This window comes from Bos indicus x Bos taurus, chromosome 22, assembly GCF_003369695.1.
Source record: "Bos indicus x Bos taurus breed Angus x Brahman F1 hybrid chromosome 22, Bos_hybrid_MaternalHap_v2.0, whole genome shotgun sequence".
Classification (NCBI taxonomy): domain Eukaryota; kingdom Metazoa; phylum Chordata; class Mammalia; order Artiodactyla; family Bovidae; genus Bos; species Bos indicus x Bos taurus.
The window spans coordinates 48,638,801-48,660,959 of NC_040097.1; the positions used below are offsets into that span (position 1 = coordinate 48,638,801).

At 39.9% G+C, this 22,159-nt stretch overlaps 1 protein-coding gene across 2 annotated transcripts in view; it reads left to right on the forward strand.

Moving 5' to 3' along the window:
* Positions 1–636: 636 nt before the first annotated feature.
* Positions 637–22,159, forward strand: part of SCN10A (sodium voltage-gated channel alpha subunit 10) — an 89,604-nt gene continuing 68,081 nt past the window's right edge. For both annotated transcript variants that reach the window (XM_027523303.1, XM_027523302.1), the window contains exons 1-3: positions 637–906; positions 2,561–2,688; positions 6,961–7,041. In XM_027523303.1, coding sequence (XP_027379104.1) covers positions 637–906; positions 2,561–2,688; positions 6,961–7,041 — 479 coding nt within the window. The remainder of the gene's footprint in view (positions 907–2,560; positions 2,689–6,960; positions 7,042–22,159) is intronic.

Sequence of the window (22,159 nt, forward strand, 5' to 3'; positions counted from 1 at the left end):
GTTCCTCATCACTCCTCAACAGTCCTGATTCACGGAAACCTGAGTTAGAGTCATCAAAGTTGACCTAAGCTGGATATTTAGGATAGGGACAGGGGAGTGGTTGTTCATGGAATTCTTATCTGGATATGGAGAGAACTGTTCAGTCATGGACAAATAGAGAAAGCAGTCTGGAGGTCCAAATGGAGTTCAGAGAAGGGGAGAAGCATCAAAATTGTCAGCAGATAAAAGGTGGTGATCAGAACGTAGGATAAGACTCAAGATAAAGTAGATCATAAACCAAAGTCTTTGATGAATGCAGCCAAGTGCCTGTACTCAATGGTCATAGAAATGGGGAGAGAGGGCAGTATGGCTGGATCTGGTGGTGGTGGGATACAAAAATTTTAAATGAACAGTGGCTAGAAGCTCATGGACAGCACAGAGACTACTCTGAGGTACTGGCTTAAAGTGGACTGAACACTGCTGGGCAGTGGAGTCCTAGGGGAGCTCAGTGTGAATTAAGGAAAGAACTAGAGAGGTGGGGGGAGGGTAGCTGTTCTAGCAAGCAGGGTTGGAGGGGTGAGCTAATAGGCAGGCTGTTACCTCTCTGTGGTTGTGTTCACTCTCATAAGAATATTCTTCCTAAAGAAGAATGAGAAGATGGAATTCCCCTTTGGGTCCCTGGAAACTACCAACTTCCGTCGATTCACCCCGGAGTCCCTGCTGGAGATTGAAAAAAGAATTGCTGCTAAGCAAAAGACAAAGAAACCCAAAGAGAAGTTCAGGAAGCGGAAGGACCAGAAAGAGAAGTCTCGGCCCCAGCTAGACTTGAAAGCCTGCAACCAGTTGCCCAAGTTCTATGGTACGCTCCCGCCTAAGCTGATTGGGGAGCCGCTGGAGGATCTGGACCCCTTCTACAGCACACACCGGGTAAGGGCTACTGGCGGGAATGGCCATTCTCAGCTCTGGGAGAAGAGGCCTCTGTCCCACCCAGTCCAGGAGTCCTCCTGCACCCTGGGTGTTGTGATTGTCAGCTGGACTGTTAGTGAAAAATACCTCTATCTCACCTCCTCAATGCTTTCTTTGAATCTCTATGGTATTCATGGTGGAGGTTAATTAAATTCAGATCCTCTAAAGACAACTGTTGTGGAGTTTTCAGATAAAGTTGGCCATTCCCTTGGTTGAGTTCTAGCCTCAGATCTCTAGAGGTGTTGGATCTCTATGTAAGTAGGGAGCAGAGATCTTCAGGCTGGAGGTGGGGCAGTGGGTAGAATAAGGAAGGGGAACCAAAATCAGGATGATTTAAACCAGTGGTCCTCAAAGTAGGGTCTCAAAACCCCTGGGGTTCCCAAAACCCTTCTAGTGGGTTTGGGAGTTCAGAACTTTGCCTTAAAGATCCTTAGATGTCATTTGTCTTTTCCACTCACATTCTCTTGTGAATATACAATAGTGAATGTAGAGGCTATTAATAGAGGATCACATCAGTCTAACAGCTACAGGAATGTATGTGTATATACTCTTGTGTTTTAAAAGGCCCTTTTTTATTTCTGATATTGTATATAAATATATACATACACTTATATGCATGCATATATACAGACATATGCATGCTTGCTAAATCGCTTCAGTCATATCCAACTCTTTGTGATCCTATGGACCATAGCCTACCAGGCTCCTCTGTCCATGAGATTCTCCAGACAAGAATACTGGAGTGGATTGACATGCCCTCCTCCAGGGGATCTTCCCAACCCAGAGATCAAACGCATGTCTCTTACGTCTCCTGCATTGCCAGGCAGGTTCTTTACCACTCATGCCACCTGGGCAGCCCGTACCCCCCCACACACACACACACATACATTCACACACGTGGTGTAAGAAAAAGGTATAAACATTAACAAAATATTTTTAAGGTTCTAAGTAATTTTTGAGAATATAAAAGGGCCCTAAAATTAAAGTTTGAGAACATCCAGTTTAAACTAGAACTATCTCGGACGTTCTACACAGCTGAAAAAGGGGAGTGTGTTTGGGAGCTGGGAAGGGCAGGAACCAGCCATCTTAAATATGGTTTGTAGAGAAAAATAAGAAGGCACTGGAATGCCTTTCTCTCTCCTCTCACTTGCCAAGAACCCACATCCTCCCTAGATGTTCAGAGGAGTGAACCAGTAGAAGGTTTGAAAGGGGAGACCTAGGAGGTAGAGAACAGAAGGACCATTCCAGGGATGTTCCACTAATCAGAAGAGGAAATAAATGCAACCAGAACTCCACCTCCCTGCTGCCAGAATCCTCCCCCTTGTATGATATATCTCACCAGCCCTGGGTCAGTTTCCTATTCACTGGGCAGCCTCAGGGGCCCATCTGGTGTACAGTCAGCCACGGGGGTCTGGGGTCTTTCTGGGAGTGAGGACATGGCTTTTAGTTCTTGATCTTCTCTGTCTGCCCCTCCATTTGCCTCTCATTGACTCATAGGTTTCAGAGCCCTTGTCACTCATGAGCCTGAGATGATCTCACTTATGTTCAAATCCATGGTTGGGTGAGGATGTGTGTGTCTCACTGGAGGTCCACTTTCTGTTGTGTTTTGTTTTAGACATTTATGGTGCTGAACAAAGGGAGGACCATTTCCCGGTTTAGCGCCACTCGGGCCCTGTGGTTATTCAGTCCTTTCAACCCGATCAGAAGAATAGCCATCAAAGTGTCCGTCCACTCATATCCTTTGCACGGTTGCTTCTTCCACATGTTAGAATCAGATGCTGCCAACTGTGTCCTGTACCTTCTTCAGGGGTTAACAACGGGGCCTTCCTTCAATTGAATCCTAAAACAATAGGATCATTAAATTGAAAACAATGTTTGTGGTTTTAATGTGTTCAACACCTGAAAGCCGTCCCAAGACAGAGGAGGTATTCATGTAACCCACAGGTGGGTTGGGGTGCATGTAGACCAGTCTGGGTCCACCTGTGGGCATACAGCTTGTAAAGGGCACCCAGGCACATTCTCACCATATGTGGCCTGCTCTTCCACAACATAATAACCAGGAAGGCTTTATGGTTTGGGCAGATGAGACAGGGGTAGGTTAGTTCTCTGTGGTCTAACCATGCTGGACAGTGACTGCTTATTTGTCAAAAAAGCAGCCCTTCCTAGTGGGTGAAGAGAACAGCCTGTAATGGGCAGAGTGAAGATTGTCTCACTGGGATCCCACTGGTCATGAGGCACTGTCTAGAGCATTAGTTACCGCCCAAACTACCAGCAGGTTAAAAATGTCAATAGTCTGAGGTTCATGCCATTGGGGAATGCAGTAGTGATTAGAAACACACTGCTCAAATGTCTGTAATATATTAATTGCTTTAGGTAGCTTCAGAACTGTCTCCAGCTTTTGTTTTCTTTTTTTTTTTCTCAAGGCAAGCCAAACTAGGACAAACAAGAGACTTTGGCTTGGTTTCTAAGGATCTTCCCTGGTGACTGTCCAAATTGGAAGTTCCTAATAAGCAATTCAGCTGTGGCTTCTAGGAGGTCGATTTGCAAGAACATCCTTGCCTTGACTGGCCTGGCAGATGGCAGCCAGCCTCCTCTGAGTTGAGGGAGGACAGTAAAAGAGCTCTCATCTCATACTCTGGGGCAGCTTGTTGGATTGCTGGGTGGCATTCAGTGAGCTGGTAGCTCACTACATTACATTTAGCCTTTATGTGTTTTGCCTTTATCGCCAACCTGTGGGAATGACTTTCTTAATTCAGTCTTGTTGTTGTTTAGTTGCTAAGTCATGTCCAACTCTTTGTGACCCCATGAACCGTAGCCCGCCAGGCTCCTCTGTCCATGGGATTTCCCAGGCAAGGATATTGTACTGGGTTGCCATGCCCTCCTCCAGGGGATCTTCCCAACCCGAGGACCGAACCTGCATCTCCTGCACTGGCAGGTTATTCTTTACTACTGAGCCACTAGGGAAACCCAATTCATTCTTAACTTTCCTAATACTACGGAAGGGCTTCCCCGGTGGTGCTAGTGGTAAAGAACCTGCCTGCCAATGCAGTAGACATAAGAGACACGGGTTCAATCTCTGGGTTGGGAAAATCCCCTCGAGGAGGGCACAGCAACCCATTCCAGTGTTCTTGCCTGGAGAATCCCATGAATAGAGGAGCCTGGCGGGTTACAGTCCATGGGGGTTGCAGAGTTGGACATGACTGAAGCAACTTAGCACAGCACAGCACACAATACTATGAAAGAGTATTTACTGATAATAACAGCCTCCCACTGCTAAATGCTTGCTAAGCATGAACACTGTCATAGGTACAAGAACCCTTGAAGAAGGGATTAGCATCTCCGTCTTATATATGATGAAACTGATACTGGGGCGTTAAATTAATTGTGTAAGGCCATATAGCAAGTTAAAAAATCCGGACTACATCCTGCATAGAGTAGTGTCAGCAATAAGGAAGTAGGATGTTAATGGAAATGAATTACAGTAATTTTTTCTCTAAGTATGTCATCTCTATATAGGTGTTTTTAAAAATATAAATTACATAAAAATTACAAATAAAAACAGCAAATATGCAAACTCCTTTTCATCCATTCTGGTTGATTTACATCTATTTAAGTAGGCAATGGCACCCCACTCCAGTGCTCTTGCCTGGAGAATCCCATGGATGGAGGAGCCTGGTGGACTGCAGTCCATGGGGTCGCTAAGAGTCGGACACGACTGAGCGACTTCACTTTGACTTTTCACTTTCATGCATTGGAGAAGGAAATGGCAACCCACTGCAGTGTTCTTGCCTGGAGAATCCCAGGGATGGCGGAGCCTGATGGGCTACCATCTATGGGGTCGCACAGAGTCGGACACGACTGAAGTGACTTAGCAGCAGCAGCAGCAAGTAAGAAACAGCTATTTAGAAGTAAAATCCCATTAAGGAACCAAAGTGTACTAGTAAATATTCTTTTTATCTTGAGATTTGATGAATTGCTGGGTGGAGTCACAGCTGGACAGAAAAGCTGTTAAGGGTCTCTTTCTCACTAAAGACTGCATTGATATATTTAAATCTCATGAACTTGGTAGCTCCAGCCCCCAGAATATTCTCCCAGATATGGAATTCTCAATCTCCTATTATTAATATTTCACCAAAATTATAATTCTAATCAAATTTTCTGTGAACATTTTCACAAGTAATACTATCAGAATATATCATCATTCTTTTAAAGGTTTGTGGAGTTGGAGATATAATTTTAATTTAATCCTTGGGTTAACATTTTCCCCCCACATGAACACATTTCTTAATTCAATTGCAAGTAAACAGGAAAATGTGGTTTAATTAGTAGAATTTCCTTTTTCAAAATAGATGGGTTCCTAAGTAACTGTAAAACAGAGTACATTAAAGGCATCTACAGAAAACTAAAATAGTTATAGATATTTCTGCTCAAATTGAAATTATGGAAGAAAAGTGATTCTCTCGCTCTCTGTAGGTCAAGCTTCTCTTCAGGTGTTGTTTGTCTTTAGGAAGTAACTGTTAGGAACCCCGCTAGTCCCCAGAAAAACGTCCAATCGGAGATATTTATCTTTGGACTTTGCCACCAATATTTCTGCCCCATCTATTTACCCTCATCCACTCACCTTCCTATTCAGTATCTCTGTCCCCTTCTTGCAATTTATTTGCCCCTTTAATATTCTTTAAAGGGACAAAGATATTTTCTTTGCCTTTAATATTCTTCCCTCTTACTCACCAGAGTTCTCCTTGACAGCCTAATCCTGTTTGGAATCTTCTCCTTAAGCAAACATTTTACCCACCTGTGCCTGCCTCCACCATTCCTAACCAGATGTCCACTTCCTCAGTGTGACTGACCTCAGCTAAGTTAGAAACACAATCTGACTACCCTAATTCCCATGAAAGCATGTGGCCCTCCCCTTATCTCTAACTTCCTCGGAATACAGTTGTCTCCCCTGCCCCTGATCCATAGGACATACATTCCAAGACCCGCAGTGGGTGCCTGAAGCCACAGATAGTACTGAACCCTCTGTGTTTTTTCCTATACATACCTACCTATGATAAAGTTTGATTTATAAATTAGGCACAGTAAGAGTAACGACAGTAATAAAGTAGGAAAATTATGACAAAGTACTGTAATAAAAGTTAGGTGAATGTGCTCTCTCTCTAAAAATGTCTTATTGTGCTGTACTCATCCTTCTTGTGATGGTGTGAGATTGAACACCTACAATGATGACATAAAGTGAGGCAAATGATGTAGCCCTTGGGACATAGCATTAGGCTACTATTGACCTCCTGATGATAAGTCAGAGGGAGGCACATCTGCTTTGGGTGACCCTGGATCATGGAGCCATAATGATGTCAATGGTTGGGTGTCAGAAGCAGACAATGTTGATGGTTGGGGATCCCTGGCAGGATGAAGTTAGAAGGCTGAGATGTCACCACGCTAACTGAGAATGGTGGGTAATTTCACGCGTATTTTCAGACTGCCATTGACCACACGTAACTGAAACTGCAGAAAATGAAACCATGGTTAATGGAGGGTAGGGGTGGGGGCTACTGCATTCTCTTTGTCTTTTAGGGAAAACGAGACATTTGCAGGATGAAATTTCAAGCCATACTCTACAGTTAAATGCAAGTGTCAGGGAAGAAGGACATTTTGGAGAAGGGATTCTGTTTCATCTTGCTCAGTTCTGTTTTCAGACAATTTGAGGACACATCTCAGCACCATCATTGACTAACTGTATGACTTTGGAAAAATATTTAAGCTTTGTCAGCCCATTTTCTTAGCTCCAATGTATAGATAATAATATCCACCTATAGGTTAGTTGTATTAGAAATAATATGGACGAAGTATTCAGCGAGAGTAGGCACTCAGTGTTAGCTGTTATTATGTGACAAGACCATAAAGTTGATCCTAGTGAAAGAGTTATTAATTTAATCAATTCAGTGTCAAGGTGATCAGCAGTGACCTCAGGAAGACATGGTGACTTTCAGCTTCTCCTTAACACGACCCTCTCAGGTGGTTCAGTTTATTTATAACCATCACTATTTTGGTCAATTGTGTGGGCATGACCCGAACAGAACTTCCGGAGAGAATGGAGTGAGTAGATTTGCTGTCATTCTTGTGCCTTTCCTTCCTGTCCTCTCTTTCTCTTCCTTCACTGGGTGGCTTCTCTTATTCATCCAGCTGGGTCTCATTTGGGTAATGTGGAATCCTATTGCCTATCTGACTTTGCCACGGATAAATATCTTCTTCTCTATGGACTCTGTTTCATAAACACACGTATGATTTTCAGCTTCAAAGAGCTATAGATGAGTGGTTCTCCCTGGGGAGATTTTAAAAATTCTAATGCCTGGGTCCAAGCCCCAGAGGGTCTGATTTCATTGGTCTGGGGTGGCCTGGGTATATGAGCTCCCCGCTTCCCCTGGCCACTGCCACACAGACACTTACCTGCTAGGTGTACATCTGAATGAAACTGAGGGACGTCCTACTTGGAGAGAGAGGATGGAGCATAGTGAGGCAGAGCTAAGAACAAATGGTCCTGCAACATATTCTAAAAATAACCCATGAATGAAACTGTTTAAGTTATCATGGGTCATATACCTCAAAGTGACTATAATATTCCTGAGATTATTCTATCTCCCTAGGTTAATGATGGAATCTGTAGCTTCAGATTTGGGGGCCTTTCTAAAAACATCCTGCACCAACATATCTAGGACAGTTGCCCCTCACCCAGTTCAAACATAACCAAAAAACATATTTTTGGTATAATAACAGGAGCTCTGTAGAGTGTTCTCTTTTTCCAACTTTTAGATTTTTGCCTTTTACTGAAATCATGCTACAGTTGGAAATAAATTCTATTTCTATTTATCAATTAAAAAGAAAAATCAAGTGGTCATCTTAATTGATGCTAAAAAGAATTTTATATAGTTTGACATCTGTTTATGATTAAAAACTCTTAGAAAAGTAGAAGTATAAGGGAATTGCTATACTCTGATAAAGGGAAACCACTTTAAAGAAAGAAGCAAACATTATACTTGATGTGAAACATGGCAAGCTTTCTCTTTATGATCAGAAAGGAAAAAAGCAAAGATGTCTTTTTCATCAGTTTTATTCAGCTTTGTAAAGGAGATCCTAATCAGTGTAGTAAAGCAAGAAAAAGAAATAAAACGTATAAGAATAAGAAAAGAAGTATCAAAGATGTCATGATTTTTAGATAATATAATTATGAACATAAAATAGCCATTGTAATCTCAAATTCCAACCAAGACACTTTTGAGACAGAAAAATGAGGTGGGAGAAAATAACGGGCTCTACTGGATATCGAGATTTGCTGTAAAGCTCCAATAATTGAAACACAGTGCCATTGGCATAAGATTAGTCAGAGCAGTGGAAGAGAATAGTTGGCCCGTAAACAAACAGTGCACATACAGACCTTGAATTGGTGACAAAAACAGCACTGCAGAACAGCAGGGAAAGGGCATCTGGTAAATGATGATGAAGAATTAGGAATCCCAACAGAATAATTATATTGAACATCCAACTTTACACCAAATACAAGAATCAATTCTAGGTGGATTAAGGTCTAAATTTCTTTGTGAAAGACAAAGACATCAAGCATTTAGAAGGTTGAGTAAACCCCCAAAGAAGCAAAAACAAACAAACCACAGAGAAGTCTTCATGGCTTCAGGTTAGGGAAAGATTTACTACATGTGATACAAGACGCACTAGCCACAGAGGAAAAAACAGATACATTTTAGGATGTTAAAGAATTTCTGTTCCTCAGAAGACAACTTTATGAAAGTGAAAACACAAATCTAGCAAGTAGAACATGCAACACATATGCCTCAAAAGTGTTTATATCCAGAATAATGTGCCCTTACAAATCAATTAGAAATATGTCAGAGCAACCAATTGGAAAACTGAGAAGATAAAGTAGATATTTCATAAAAGTAGAAACCCAAAATGGTCAGGAAGCATATGAAAATATTCTTAACCTTTTTCTTAATCAAGGAGATATGAATAAAATAAAAGCATACGGAGAGATTCTAAATTGTGACTATACCAAAAATTGAGAAAGATATGGAGCAGCAGAAACTCCTGTCTTGCTGGTGGGAATGTAAATTTGTACAACCCCTTTGGATGGCAGTGAATATTAGCAAATAAAGGTGAAAACACACAAACATGGTGAACCTCTGAGTATACTCTTAGGCACATACACTTAACAGAAATTCGTACTTACGGACACCAGGATGCGGCTGCAAGAACATTCATGAACATTCCCCACAAAAGTCAAAAATTGGAAATGGCCAAAATGTCCATACATTTTTTTAATGTGGACCATTTTTTTAAAGTCTACTAAATTTGTAACAATATTGCTTCTGTTTTATGTTTTCATTTTTTGGCCACAAGATCTTAGTTCCCTGATCAGGGATTGAACATTCACCCTTGACACTGGAAGGCAAAGTCTTAACCACTGGACTGTCAGGGAAGTGCCTTATATAATTTTTAATGTATTAATTATCTCCGTTGTTTTCTTAAAAGGGGATAATGTATAGCACTGAATATGAATAAATTATAATTCCATACAACAGTCTTAAGAACATCAGTCAATTCAGTTGTTCAGTCTTGTCTGACTCTGTGACCCCATGGACTACAGCCTGCCGGCTTCCTGGTCCATCACCAACTTCCGGAGCTTGCTCAGACTCGTGACCATTGAGTCGGTGATGCCATCCAACCATCTCATCCTCTGTCGTCCCCTTCTCCTCCTTTCTTAAATCTTTCCCAGAATCAGGGTCTTAAGAACATAATATTGAAAAAAAAAGCCAGACACAAAAGATTCAAAAATATGATTCCATTTATACAAAATTCAAAAGCAAGCACAACTTAACTACTTTGGATGTGTACTCAGGAGATAAAAATATAAACTAAAAACACAAGAACAAAGTACCAAAAGTTAGGGTAGTAGTAACCCCTAGGGCAGAAGAGGGAAGGAACTTGTGGGTGTTCAAAATGTTTTGTTTTGTGACATGAGTAGTTGTCATACAGCTGCTATGGACTGAAGTGTCCGCCACCCGAATTCATATATTGAAGCCCTAATTGCCCCCACCATGTGACTGTAAAGGAGAAGGGGCCTTTAAGGAAGTGATAAAGGTTAAATGAGGTTATAACGGCAGAGCTTTGACCCTGGTACCTTTGTAAGAGAGGAGTGGATACCACAGCCCTCTCTACCATGTGAAGACACAGTAAGAAATTTCCATTAGCAAGTCAGAAAGAGGACTCTCACCTGACCACGCTGGCACCAGCCCCTTTAACTGTGAGAAAATAAATATTTGTCGTTTAACCATTCAATCTATAGTATTTTCTTGTGGCAGCCTAAGCTGACAGATACACAAGCATTCATTTTACAGCTAATTTATATTTCATATGCGTTTTCATTCTGTATGTTACATATTGGGCTTCCCAGGGGCATAGTGGTAAAGAATTCACCTGTCAGTGCAGGAGACACAAGAGACTTGGGTTTGATCCCTTGGTCAGAAAGATGCCCTCAAGTAGGAAATGTCAACCCACACCAGTATTGGTGTCTGGGAAATCCCATGGACAAAGGAGCCTGGAGGGCGACAGAGCATGGGGTCGCAACGAGTCAGACACATATCATAATGAAAAGCTTTCAAACAAAATAAATTTAAAATAAATGACTGTTGCATTAAAGGCAGAATACTGAAAAATAGTCAGAAGATAGTAGCTTGGTAAATAAATTGCTGTTAGAATTTTAGTTTATTCTTTCTCTTTATATAAAGTATATATACATATATACAGAGATGACATAGCATTATAGCATGTAAAATTTCTATCCTTTTTAACTTTTAATGCAAAAGCATTTTCTATCAAAAGTAAGAGTTATTTGGGGATTCTGGTTAAATGTGGACGATAGCATGAATATGTTTTACCCCAGCCCCCTGAAAATGCCAATGGAATGACAGCATGGGAACAGTATAAATGTACAAGAACAAAAAGAAGTAGAAAAGAAAGCACAGAGGACAAAAGATGTCAAAACACTCTCAGGAAACCAAAAGTGGATGGAGGACGGTGAATGACTCAGCAGACCAGGGCTTGTTAAATGACAGTGCCTGCAAAGAAGGATAAAAATGAAGACCAAGGCATTTTACCCTCTAAAACGCCAGAGCCCTGAAAATGTTGATGTGGTACAGGTGGCAAAAACTGAGACTGGAATGAGGGAAGAACATGGGAGCAGAGAATGTTCACTTGCTTTTCTAACAGCAAGAAATTAAAGAGCATTCTTTAAAGTTGATACACAGGAATGAAAAATAACTATATTAAACAGTGCAAAAGTAAGCAGGAAAAAATATTATTAAATACAGTCAGATGATGGATAAAACAGAAGGGAAAGAGAATTAATGAGACAACATAGTAAGGGCAATGTATTGTATAGCTTTATTATAATTATAAATGTATATTTTCAAGTAAGTACTAGAACTGAAATAAAAACTTCTAAATTCAGAATCATACAGAAAAATAAAGCAAATAAAACACATCAGACAATGAAATATTTTAAAAACTATTAAAAATGTAACAAAGTAATATAAATAAACTGAGATCAAATCTATCATGTCAAGAAATATAAATGTATTTGACTCATCTGTTTAAAAAAGTCATATTATATAACAAAGCAGTACTGAATTCTATGCTGACTAAAAATATACCACTCAAAGTGACACAGAAAGGTCAAAATTTAAAAATGGGCAAAGATATAGTGAAGGTAGGTAGAACAGGAAGCAAGATCTTAATATCAGAGAAGGTTTAATTTAGCCCCAAACTTAATAAACAGGATAAAAATGACACTGCTGCTGCTGCTGCTGCTGCTGCTGCTAAGTCACTTCAGTCGTGTCCGACTCTGTGACCCCATAGATGGAAGCCCACCAGGCTCCCCCGTCCCTGGGATTCTCCAGGCAAGAACACTGGTGTGGGTTGCCATTTCCTTCTCCAATGCACGAAAGTGAAAAGTCAAAGTGAAGTCGCTCAGTTGTGTCCAACTCTAGCGACCCCATGGACTGCAGCCCACCAGGCTCCTCCATCCATGGGATTTTCTAGGCAAAGTACTGGAGTGGGGTGCCATTGCCTTCTCCAGCCCTTGCCTTCTACATAATGCTAAATAATCCATAAACAATAGTGTATATTTTTGCAACAAATAATGTGGCAACAATGTTCGTAAATCAAAAATTATAGGAATATTAGGGTAAATAGACAAGAACATTGGAAGGGGCATTCCCTGGTGGTCCAGTGGTGAGGATTACATGCTTCCACTGCAGCGGGGTATGGGTTTGATCCCTGTTCAGGGAACTAAGATCACACATGCGGTGCAGAGCTGCCAAACAAACAAACACAAAATCCACATTGTAGGGGATTCCAGTTCCAGTGCAGTCGCTCGGTAATGTCCAACTCTTTGTGACCCCAGGGACTGCAGCACGCCAGGCCTCCCTGTCCATCACCAACTCCCAGAGTTTACTCAAACTCATGTCCATTGAGTCAGTGATGCCATCCAACCATCTCATCCTCTGTCATCCCCTTCTCCTCCTGCCTTCAATCTTTCCCAGAATCAGAGTCTTTTCAAATGAGTTACTTCTTCGTATCAGGTGGCCAAAGTATTGGAGTTTCAGCTTCAGCATCAGTCCTTCCAATGAATATTCAGGACTGATTTCCTTTAGGATTGACTGGTTGGATCTCCTTGCAATTCAAGGGACTTTCAAGAGTCCTCTCAACACCACAGTTCAAAAGCATCAATTCTTCATCCCACAGCTTTCTTTATAGTCCAACACTTACCATCCATACATGACTACTGGAAAAACCATAGCTTTGACTAGACAGACCTTTGTCCACAGAGTAATGTCTCTGCTTTTAATATGCTTGGCTGCAGTCACCATCTGTAGTGATTTTGGAGCCCCAAAAAATAAAGTCTCTATTTCCATTATTTCCCCATGGAAACAATGAATTTGCCATGAAGTGGTGGGACCAGATGCCATGATCTTTCTGAATGTTGAGTTTTAAGCCAACTTTTTCACTCTCCTGTTTCACTTTCATCAAGAAGCTCTCTAGTTCTTCTTCACTTTCTGCCATAAGGGTGGTGTCATTTGCATATATGAGGTTATTGATATTTCTCCCGGCAATCTTGATTCCAGCTTGTGCTTCATCCAGTCCAGCATTTCTCATGATGTACTCTGCATATAAGTTAAATAAGCAGGGTGACAATATACAGCTTTGATGTACTCCTTTCCAAATTTGGAACCGGTCTCTTGTTCCACATACAGTTCTAACTGTTGCTTCTTGACCTGCATACAGATTTCTCAGGAGGCAGGTCAGGTGGTCTGGTATTCCCATCTCTTTCAGAATTTTCCACAGTTTATTGTGATCCACACAGTCAAAGGCTTTGGCATAGTCAATAAAGCAGAAACAGATGTTTTTCTGGAACTCTCTTGCTTTTTCCATGATCCAGCGGATGTTGGCAATTTGATCTCTGTTTCTTCTGCCTTTTCTAAATCCAACTTGAACATCTGGAAGTTCACAGTTCACATATTGCTGAAGCCTGGCTTGGAGAATTTTGAGCATTACTTTACTATCATGTGAGATGAGTGCAATTGTGTGGTAGTTTGAGCATTCGTTGGAATTGCCTTTCTTTGGGATTGGAATGAAAACTGACCTTTTCCAGTCCTGTGGCCACTGCTGAGTTTTCCAAATTTGCTGGCATATTGAGTGCAGCACTTTCACAGCATCATCTTTCAGGATTTTAAACAGCTCAACTGGAATTCCATCACATCTACTGCTTTGTTTGTAGTACTGTTTCTTAAGGCCCACTTGACTTCACATTCCAGGATGTCTGGCTCTAGGTGAGTGATCACACCATCGTGAGTATCTGGGTTGTGAAGATCTTTTTTGTATAGTTCTTCTGTGCTTTCTTGCCACCTCTTCTAAATATCTTCTGCTTCTGTTAGGTCCATACCATTTCTGTCCTTTATCGAGCCCATCTTTGCATGAAATGTTCCCTTGGTATCTCTAATTTTCTTGAAGAGATAGCTAGTCTTTCCCATTCTATTGCTTTCCTCTATTTCTTTGCACTTATCACTGAGGAAGGCTTTCTTATCTTTTCTTGCTATTCTTTGGAACTCTGCATTCAGATGGGCATATCGTTTCTTTTCCCCTTTGCTTTTCGCTTCTCTTCTTTTCACAGCTATTTCTAAGGCCTCCTCAGACAACCATTTTGCCTTTTTGCATTTGTTTTTCTTGGGGATGGTCTTGATCACTGCCTCCTGTCCAAACCTCTGTCCATAGTTCTTCAGGTAATCTATCAGATCTAATCCCTTGAATCTATTTGTCACTTCCACTGTATAATCGTAAGGGATTTGATCAAGGTCATACCTGAATGGTCTAGTGGTTTTCCCTACTTTCTTCAAGTAGGGAAATTTAAGTCTGAATTTGGTAATAAGGAGTTCACGATCTGAGCCACAATCAGCTCCCACTCTTGTTTTTGCTAATGTAGAGAGCTTCTCCATCTTTGGCTGCAGAGAATATAATCAATCTGATTTCAGTATTGACCACCTGGTGATGTCCATGTGTAGAATCTTGTGTTTTTGGAAGAGGGTGTTTGCTATGACCAGTGCATTCTCTTGGTAAAACTCTATTAGCCTTTGCCCTGCTTCATTCTGTACTCCAGGGCCAAATTTGCCTGCTACTCCAGGTATGTCTTGACTTCCTACTTTTGCATTCCAGTCCCCAATAATGAAAAGGACATCTTTTTGGTATGTTAGTTCTAGAAGGTCTTGTAGGTCTTCATAGAACCGTTCAACTTCAGCTTCTTCAGCATTACTGGTTGGGGAATAGACTTGGATTACTGTGATATTGAATGGTTTGCCTTGGAAACAGAGATCATTCTGTTCTTTTTGAGATTGCATCCAAATACTGAATTTTGGACTCTCTTGTTAACTATGATGGCTACTCCATTTCTTCTAAGGGATTCTTGCCCACAGTAGCAGATATAATGGTCATCTGAGTTAAATTCACCCATTCCAGTCTATTCTAGTTTGCTGATTCCTAAAATGTCGATGTTCACTCTTGCCATCTCCTGTCTGACCACTTTCAATTTGCCTTGATTCATGGACCTGACATCCCAGGTTCCTGTGCAATATTGCTCTTTACAGCATCGGGCTTTATTTCTATCACCAGTCACATCCACAACTGGGTGTTGTTTTTACTTTGGTTCCGTCTCTTCATTCTTTCTGTAGTTATTTCCCCACTGATCTTAGTAGCATATTGGGCACCTACTGACCTGGGGAGTTCATCTTTCAGTGTCCTATCTTTTTGCCTTTTCATACTGTTCATGGAGTTCTCAAGGCAAGAATACTGAAGTGATTTGCCATTCCCTTCTCCAGCAGACCATGTTTTTTCAGAACTCTCCACCACGACCCGTCCATCTTGGGTGGCCCTACACAGCCTCATAGTTTCATTGAGTTAGACAAGGCTGTTGTCCACGTGATCAGATTGGTTAGTTTTCTGTGATTGTGATTTTCAGTCTGTCTGCCCTCTGATGGAGAAGGATAAGAGGCATATGGAAGCTTCCTGATGGGAGAGACTGACTTGAGGGGGAAACTGGGACTTTTTCTGATGGGCGGGGCCATGCTCAGTTCAGTTCAGTTCAGCTCAGTCACTCAGTCATGTCCGACTCTTTGCGACCCCATGAATCGCAGCACACCAGGCCTCCCTGTCCATCACCAACTCCCAGAGTTCACTCAGACGCACGTCCGTTGAGTCAGTTATGCCATCCAGCCATCTCATCCTCTGTCGTCCCCTTTTCCTCCTGCCCCCAATCCCTCCCAGCATCAGAGTCTTTTCCAGTGAGTCAACTCTTCGCATGAGGTGGCCCAAGTATTAGAGTTTCAGCTTTAGCATCAGTCCTTCCAAAGAACACCCAGGACTGATCTCCTTCAGAATGGACTGGTTGGATCTCCTCTCAGTCCAAGGGACTTTCAAGAGTCTTCTCCAACACCACAGTTCAAAAGCATCAATTCTTTGGCACTCAGCTTTCTTCACAGTCCAACTCTCACATCCATACATGACTACTGGAAAAACTATAGCGTTGACTAGACGGACCTTTGTTGGCAAAGTAATGTCTCTGTTTTTGAATATGCTATCTAGGTTGGTCATAACTTTCCTTCCAAGGAGTAAACGTCTTTTAATTTCATGGTTGCAATCACCATCTGCAGTGATTTTGGAGCCCCAAAAAATAAAGTCTGACACTGTTTCCATCTGTTTGCCATGAAGTGATGGGACCAGATGCCATGATCTTCGTTTTCTGAATGTTGAGCTTTAAGCCAACTTTTTCACTCTCCTCTTTTACTTTCATCAAGAGGCTTTTTAGTTCCTCTTCACTTTCTGCCTAAGGGAGGTGTCATCTGCATATCTGGGGTTATTGATATTTCTCCCAGCAATCTTGATTCCAGCTTGTGCTTCTTCCAGCCCAGCGTTTCTCATGATGTACTCTGCATATAAGTTAAATAAGCAGGGTGACAATATACAGCCTTGATGTACTACTTTTCCTATTTGGAACCAATCTGTTGTTCCACGTTCAGTTCTAACTGTTGCTTCCTGACCAGCATATAGGTTTCTCAAGAGGTAGGTCAGGTGGTCTGGTATCCCCATCTCTTTCAGAATTTTCCACAGTTTATTGTGATCCACACAGTCAAAGCTTTGGCATAGTCAATAAAGCAGAAATAGATGTTTTTCTGGAACTCTCTTGCTTTTTCCATGATCCAGCGGATGTTGGCAATTTGATCTCTGTTTCTTCTGCCTTTTCTAAATCCAACTTGAACATCTGGAAGTTCACGGTTCACATATTGCTGAAGCCTGGCTTGGAGAATTTTGAGCATTACTTTACTATCATGTGAGATGAGTGCAATTGTGTGGTAGTTTGAGCATTCTTTGGTATTGCCTTTCTTTGGGATCGGAATGAAAACTGACCTTTTCCAGTCCTGTGGCCACTGCTGAGTTTTCCAAATTTGCTGGCATATTGAGTGCAGCACTTTCACAGCATCATCTTTCAGGATTTGGAATAGCCCAACTGGAATTCCATCACCTCCACTAGCTTTGTTTGTAGTGATGCTTTCTAAGGCCCATGTGACTTCACATTCCAGGATGTCTGGCTCTAGGTGAGTGATCACACTATCGTGATTATCTTGATCATGAAGATCTTTTTTGTACAGTTGTTCTGTGTATTCTTGCCATCTCTTCTTTATATCTTCTGCTTCTATTAGGTCCATACCATTTCTGTCCTTTATCGAGCCCATCTTTGCATGAAATGTTCCCTTGGTATCTCTAATTTTGTTGAAGAGATCTCTAGTCTTTCCCATTCTGTTGTTTTCCTCTATTTCTTTGCATTGATTGCTGAGGAAGGCTTTCTTATCTTTTCTTGCTATTCTTTGGAACTCTGCATTCAGATGCTTATATCTTTCCTTTTCTCCTTTGCTTTTTGCTTCTCTTCTTTTCACAGCTATTTGTAAGGTCTCCCCAGACAGCCATTTTGGTTTTTTGCATTTCTTTTCCATGGAAATGGTCTTGATCCCTGTCTCCTGTACAGTGCCACAAACGTCCATCCATAGTTCATCAGGCACTCTATCTATCAGATCTAGTCCCTTAAATCTAGGGAGGCCTAGTGGCTCAGAGGTTAAAGTGTCTGCCTGCAAGGCGGGAGACCCAGGTTCAGTTCCTGGGTTGGGAAGACCCCCTGGAGAAGGAAATGGCAACCCACTCCAGTACTCTTGCCTGGAAAATTCTATGGATGGAGGAGCCTGGTAGGCTACTGTCCATGGGGTCACAAAAAGTCAGACATGACTGAGTGACTTTACTCTACAGGAAAAATTGCCACTTTTATAACATATATAATTGTATCTCCCAATTTATATAAGCTTTCTTTTATATTCTTCCATAAGAGTTGACATCTTCTGTAAAGTTCTTACGTATCTTGTCTCTAGATACATTACCATTTTGTTACCCTTTTGAATATTTCTATTGCTAAAATAAATTGATGTTATTAAATTTATGTATATTGGTTTTGCATTCAGCAACCTTGTAGAACTCCTTAACAATTATTATTCAAACAGTTATATCATCTGCAAATAATGAGGAAATTGCTTCTTTCTTTATGATTCTTATACCACTTGTTTATTTTTCCTGTCTTATTAAACTGGCCAGGACTTTCAGGACAATGCTGAATTGATGCTATAATAGTAACCATATTTCTTTTGTTCTTGGTTCTAAAGAATATGCATCTAATATTTCACTATTATCATGATGACTATGGGATTCTTATAAGATACTTCCCTTATCAAGTTATGGAAATTCCTTTTCACTTCTGGTTTAAGAGTTTCATTTTGAATGAGTATTGGTTTTTATCAATATTTCTATTCTTATTATCATATAGTCTTTTATTTATTAATATAGTAGGTTACAGTAATAAATTTGCTAATCTCTTTTAATGCTTCTAGCTTGATCAATGCTGGATTCAGTTTGCCAACATTTCATTTGATCTGTCTAGGTAAATGAGGCTGACTTATAATCTTCTCTCATGAGCCAACCCTTTGGGTTGCTTTTCCATCTCTGCTTCACTGTCTTCCTTCTATATTGGCCCTGAGAACTCCAAATTCTCACTCTGCTCTGCAGAACAATTCAGCTCTCCATCCCCCCATGGCATTTCTCAATAAGTGATCAAAGAATTTTCACTAAAAATCTCTCAGTAGCTTCTAAAACATTTGACAGATTCAGAAGAAAAAGCAATGTAATCATTTTATGCACAGATCATTTAAAAATCTGAAATGTAAAATTAATTGTCATTTACATAGAATTTCTGACTTTTCATGTTTTTTAGAGCAGTGTATGAACTTCAAGGACTGCCTTAGTTCATACTGGTTAACATGGAGTTAGTTATGGAATTAATCCTCTATCTTAATTAACGTATTTTATTGTCCTATTTCATTATGTTTACATTTGTTGTTTACTTTTGTTAAACTTGCATTTTTCATCATTACCATTGCATAGTATCACAATTCAAAGAATGAACTATAATTGTAAAAGTGATTTGCAGAAATATAATAGTGATGAAAATAGAAAAATAAATCCTATAAGTAATAAATGGACTTCATCAAAGCAAAAAGCTTGACTCTGTATGTCATAAGTGGACAATCAATGTGGATAATCACACAAAAGCAGATAAAAATAAATAAGAAAACAGGGAGATGACAATGAATAATGATACATTTTATTGGATCAATGAACCTTTTGGTCAAGAGTGTGTGTATTAGTTGCTCAGTCATGTCTGACTCTTTGCGACCCCATGGACTGTAGCCCTCCAGACTCCTCTGTCCCTGGAATTCTCCAGGTAAGAATACTGGAGTGGGTCGCCATTTCCTTCTCCAGAGAATCTTCCCAACTCAGGGGTCAAACCTAGGTCTCCTACATTGCAAGCAGATTCTTTATTGTCTGAGCCACCAGGGAAGCCCCTTTGTTCTAATACCTAATTTATTATCCCTTAACATTTTATCAAATAATAATAGAAGACTTCCAAAAACTTCCATACTATATTCTAATTTATCAACCTCACTTTTAAACCAACTGACTGTCCCTAGTACAAACGCAAAAAAAAAGGATTTCCAGTACAAAATTGTCAAAATTCCATGTTAAAGGTTGAAAGATATAAAAACTATAGAGTCATCATTTGCCTTCATAGCAAAAATAAGCACAATTATACCTTTGCTGATAAGATATAAAACTAGCTTCAAAAATAACAAATATTGTGGTTGGAAAGAAAGCAAGAAATAATCAGTACAATTCCTTTATCAGAGCTATTGGATTTCTTATAATGTGACTGGCATTTAAAAATCGATGACTGTTATGTATGTAAACAAGCAGACACTGTACTTCATAGTTGAGTAAAATGATTGAATAAATCAGTTGTCAGTATAGATTCACCATATATGTGAGAGAGAAGTATTCGATAGCTTTTTGACCTATTTTTCATGAAGCTGATTTTAAAAGAAGAGATTTCTGGTTTAATTAAACTTAGTTTGTCAATTATGAAATAGACTTAAAAAAGTACATTAACTCCTACACCAATGTTCATAGAGGCATTATTCACAATACTTGAAAGGTGGTTTCCAAATGTCCCATCAACAGATAAATGGACAAATGTCCAAGAAATAAATGGTAAACAAAATGTGGTATGTATATATGATGAAATATTGTTCAGCCTTAAAAATGAATGAGATTCTGATATTTGCCACAACATGGATGAAGCTTTAAAATACTATGCTAAGTTGAATTTGCCAGATACGAAAAAGGACCAGTATTGTATTGATATGATTCCTCTTATACTAGGTACCTAGAATAGGCAAATTTATGGAGATGGGGAAGGTAGAATAGTGGTTGTCAGGGAACAGGGGAAGGAGAAATGGGGAGTTGCCTAATGAGTTTCTGTTTGAGATGATGAAAAAGTTTTAGAGATGGATATACTTTGGTGATGTTTGCACAATTTTATGAATGTATTTAATGCTGCTGAATTATATACTTAAAATGGTTATTTAAAGTAGTAAGTTTTTTATTATATGTATTTTACCACAATGGAAAGAAAAGATAGTTAAATTGATATTAAAGAAGCTCTAGCTACATGAGCAGCAAGGAAATGTATCTTCCACTATATCAATGGAAGATGTTGCTTCCAGATGCAGTATGGTGCTTATTGGTGAAAATAGTGGAGGTCTGTCTATAGCATGCCTCCAGACCCTGATTTGCTGTTGAGGGACATCATGGAAGTTGTGATTATAAACTGATTGTGGTCACTTAGTATATGTCTCCTCAGCCAATAGGACTGAAACAAAAAGTGAGTACAGGATACTTTTGCACACTGAATTGCTCTGGCTGGCAAACAACAACAACAAAGAAAGGTTTTGCAGTGTTTTCTACTAAGAAATCAAATCTTTTAAAATGAGTATTTCTGTGGCTATGCATAGCATGTCTCAGTAATATATTTAGGATGTTGAATAGTCTGGATCTTTGACTTCAGGGTCTAAATACCAGGGTTTTTAAACGATTAAATATCACAACTTCTTAAAACTGAACAGTGGTGCAAACAGCTCAGTGGCTGAGAGTTCGACATTTTCCCAGTACCAATGATTTTCTTCACTCATCAGGAAAAACACTTAAGATGTGTCTTTGCATATTAAAAATCACATCCAAATGCTGCATCTGAACATGCAAACATACCCTGTGAGGCTAATGTCACCAGAGAGAGGATGTAACTCCGTCAGCTGCTGTCTCCCCAGCTGAGACCTTTTACCTGGCTTGCAGTGGCACTAAGCCGGGCTCTTGTCCTCTGGTGAAACTCTGAAAATAGTCTTCAGAGAGAACTCTCTCCATAATTTCTAGATCTGAATTTGATGTGAAAGGCCAGAAATAATCTGTCAAAGCTTCCCAACAACCTATAATTCTGAGTTAAGATTTTCTAATTTAGAAAACATAAAGAGCGGGGGGAAACCCAACAAGCTATGGGAGCTGACAGCTCAAGCAGCTCCCCAGCCAGATATAGATTTCTTTGTGAATGATTTCAAACAGCATTTCTCCTCTCACAGATAGGAAAAAAACGTTACTGCTATTTGCCTTTTAATCTGATTTTTACTTTTAGTTAAGATACACAGATACAAGGTTTAAAAGGTCACACAGCTCCATAAAGATTCAAACAAAAACAGCAATTTCATGTTTCTCATCTCCTCACACCTAATCTGTATTTTTAGAGGCAACCACTCTGGTTTTTTTTTTTTTTTTTGCCTACTGCTTTCTTTGATACCTCTCATTCTCTAATAATATACTCAGACTACTATTTAAAAAAATTTTTCCACATTAGATATTATCTATTGGCTTTCTGTTATAGAAAAGAAAGGGATTAACTCCACATATAAACACTTATTTTCTCTTTCTGAAAAGAGAAAATATTTACACTTATTTTTTCTCTTTCAAAAATTATAGCTATAATTTTTGGTTAGAGAATCAGACAATATGGACACTGCCTGACTATATATACGATGATAGAATAGTATTGCTAAGCAAATACTACTCACAGCTGTATCATGCAGTATATTTTGCTTATATATATATATATATATAC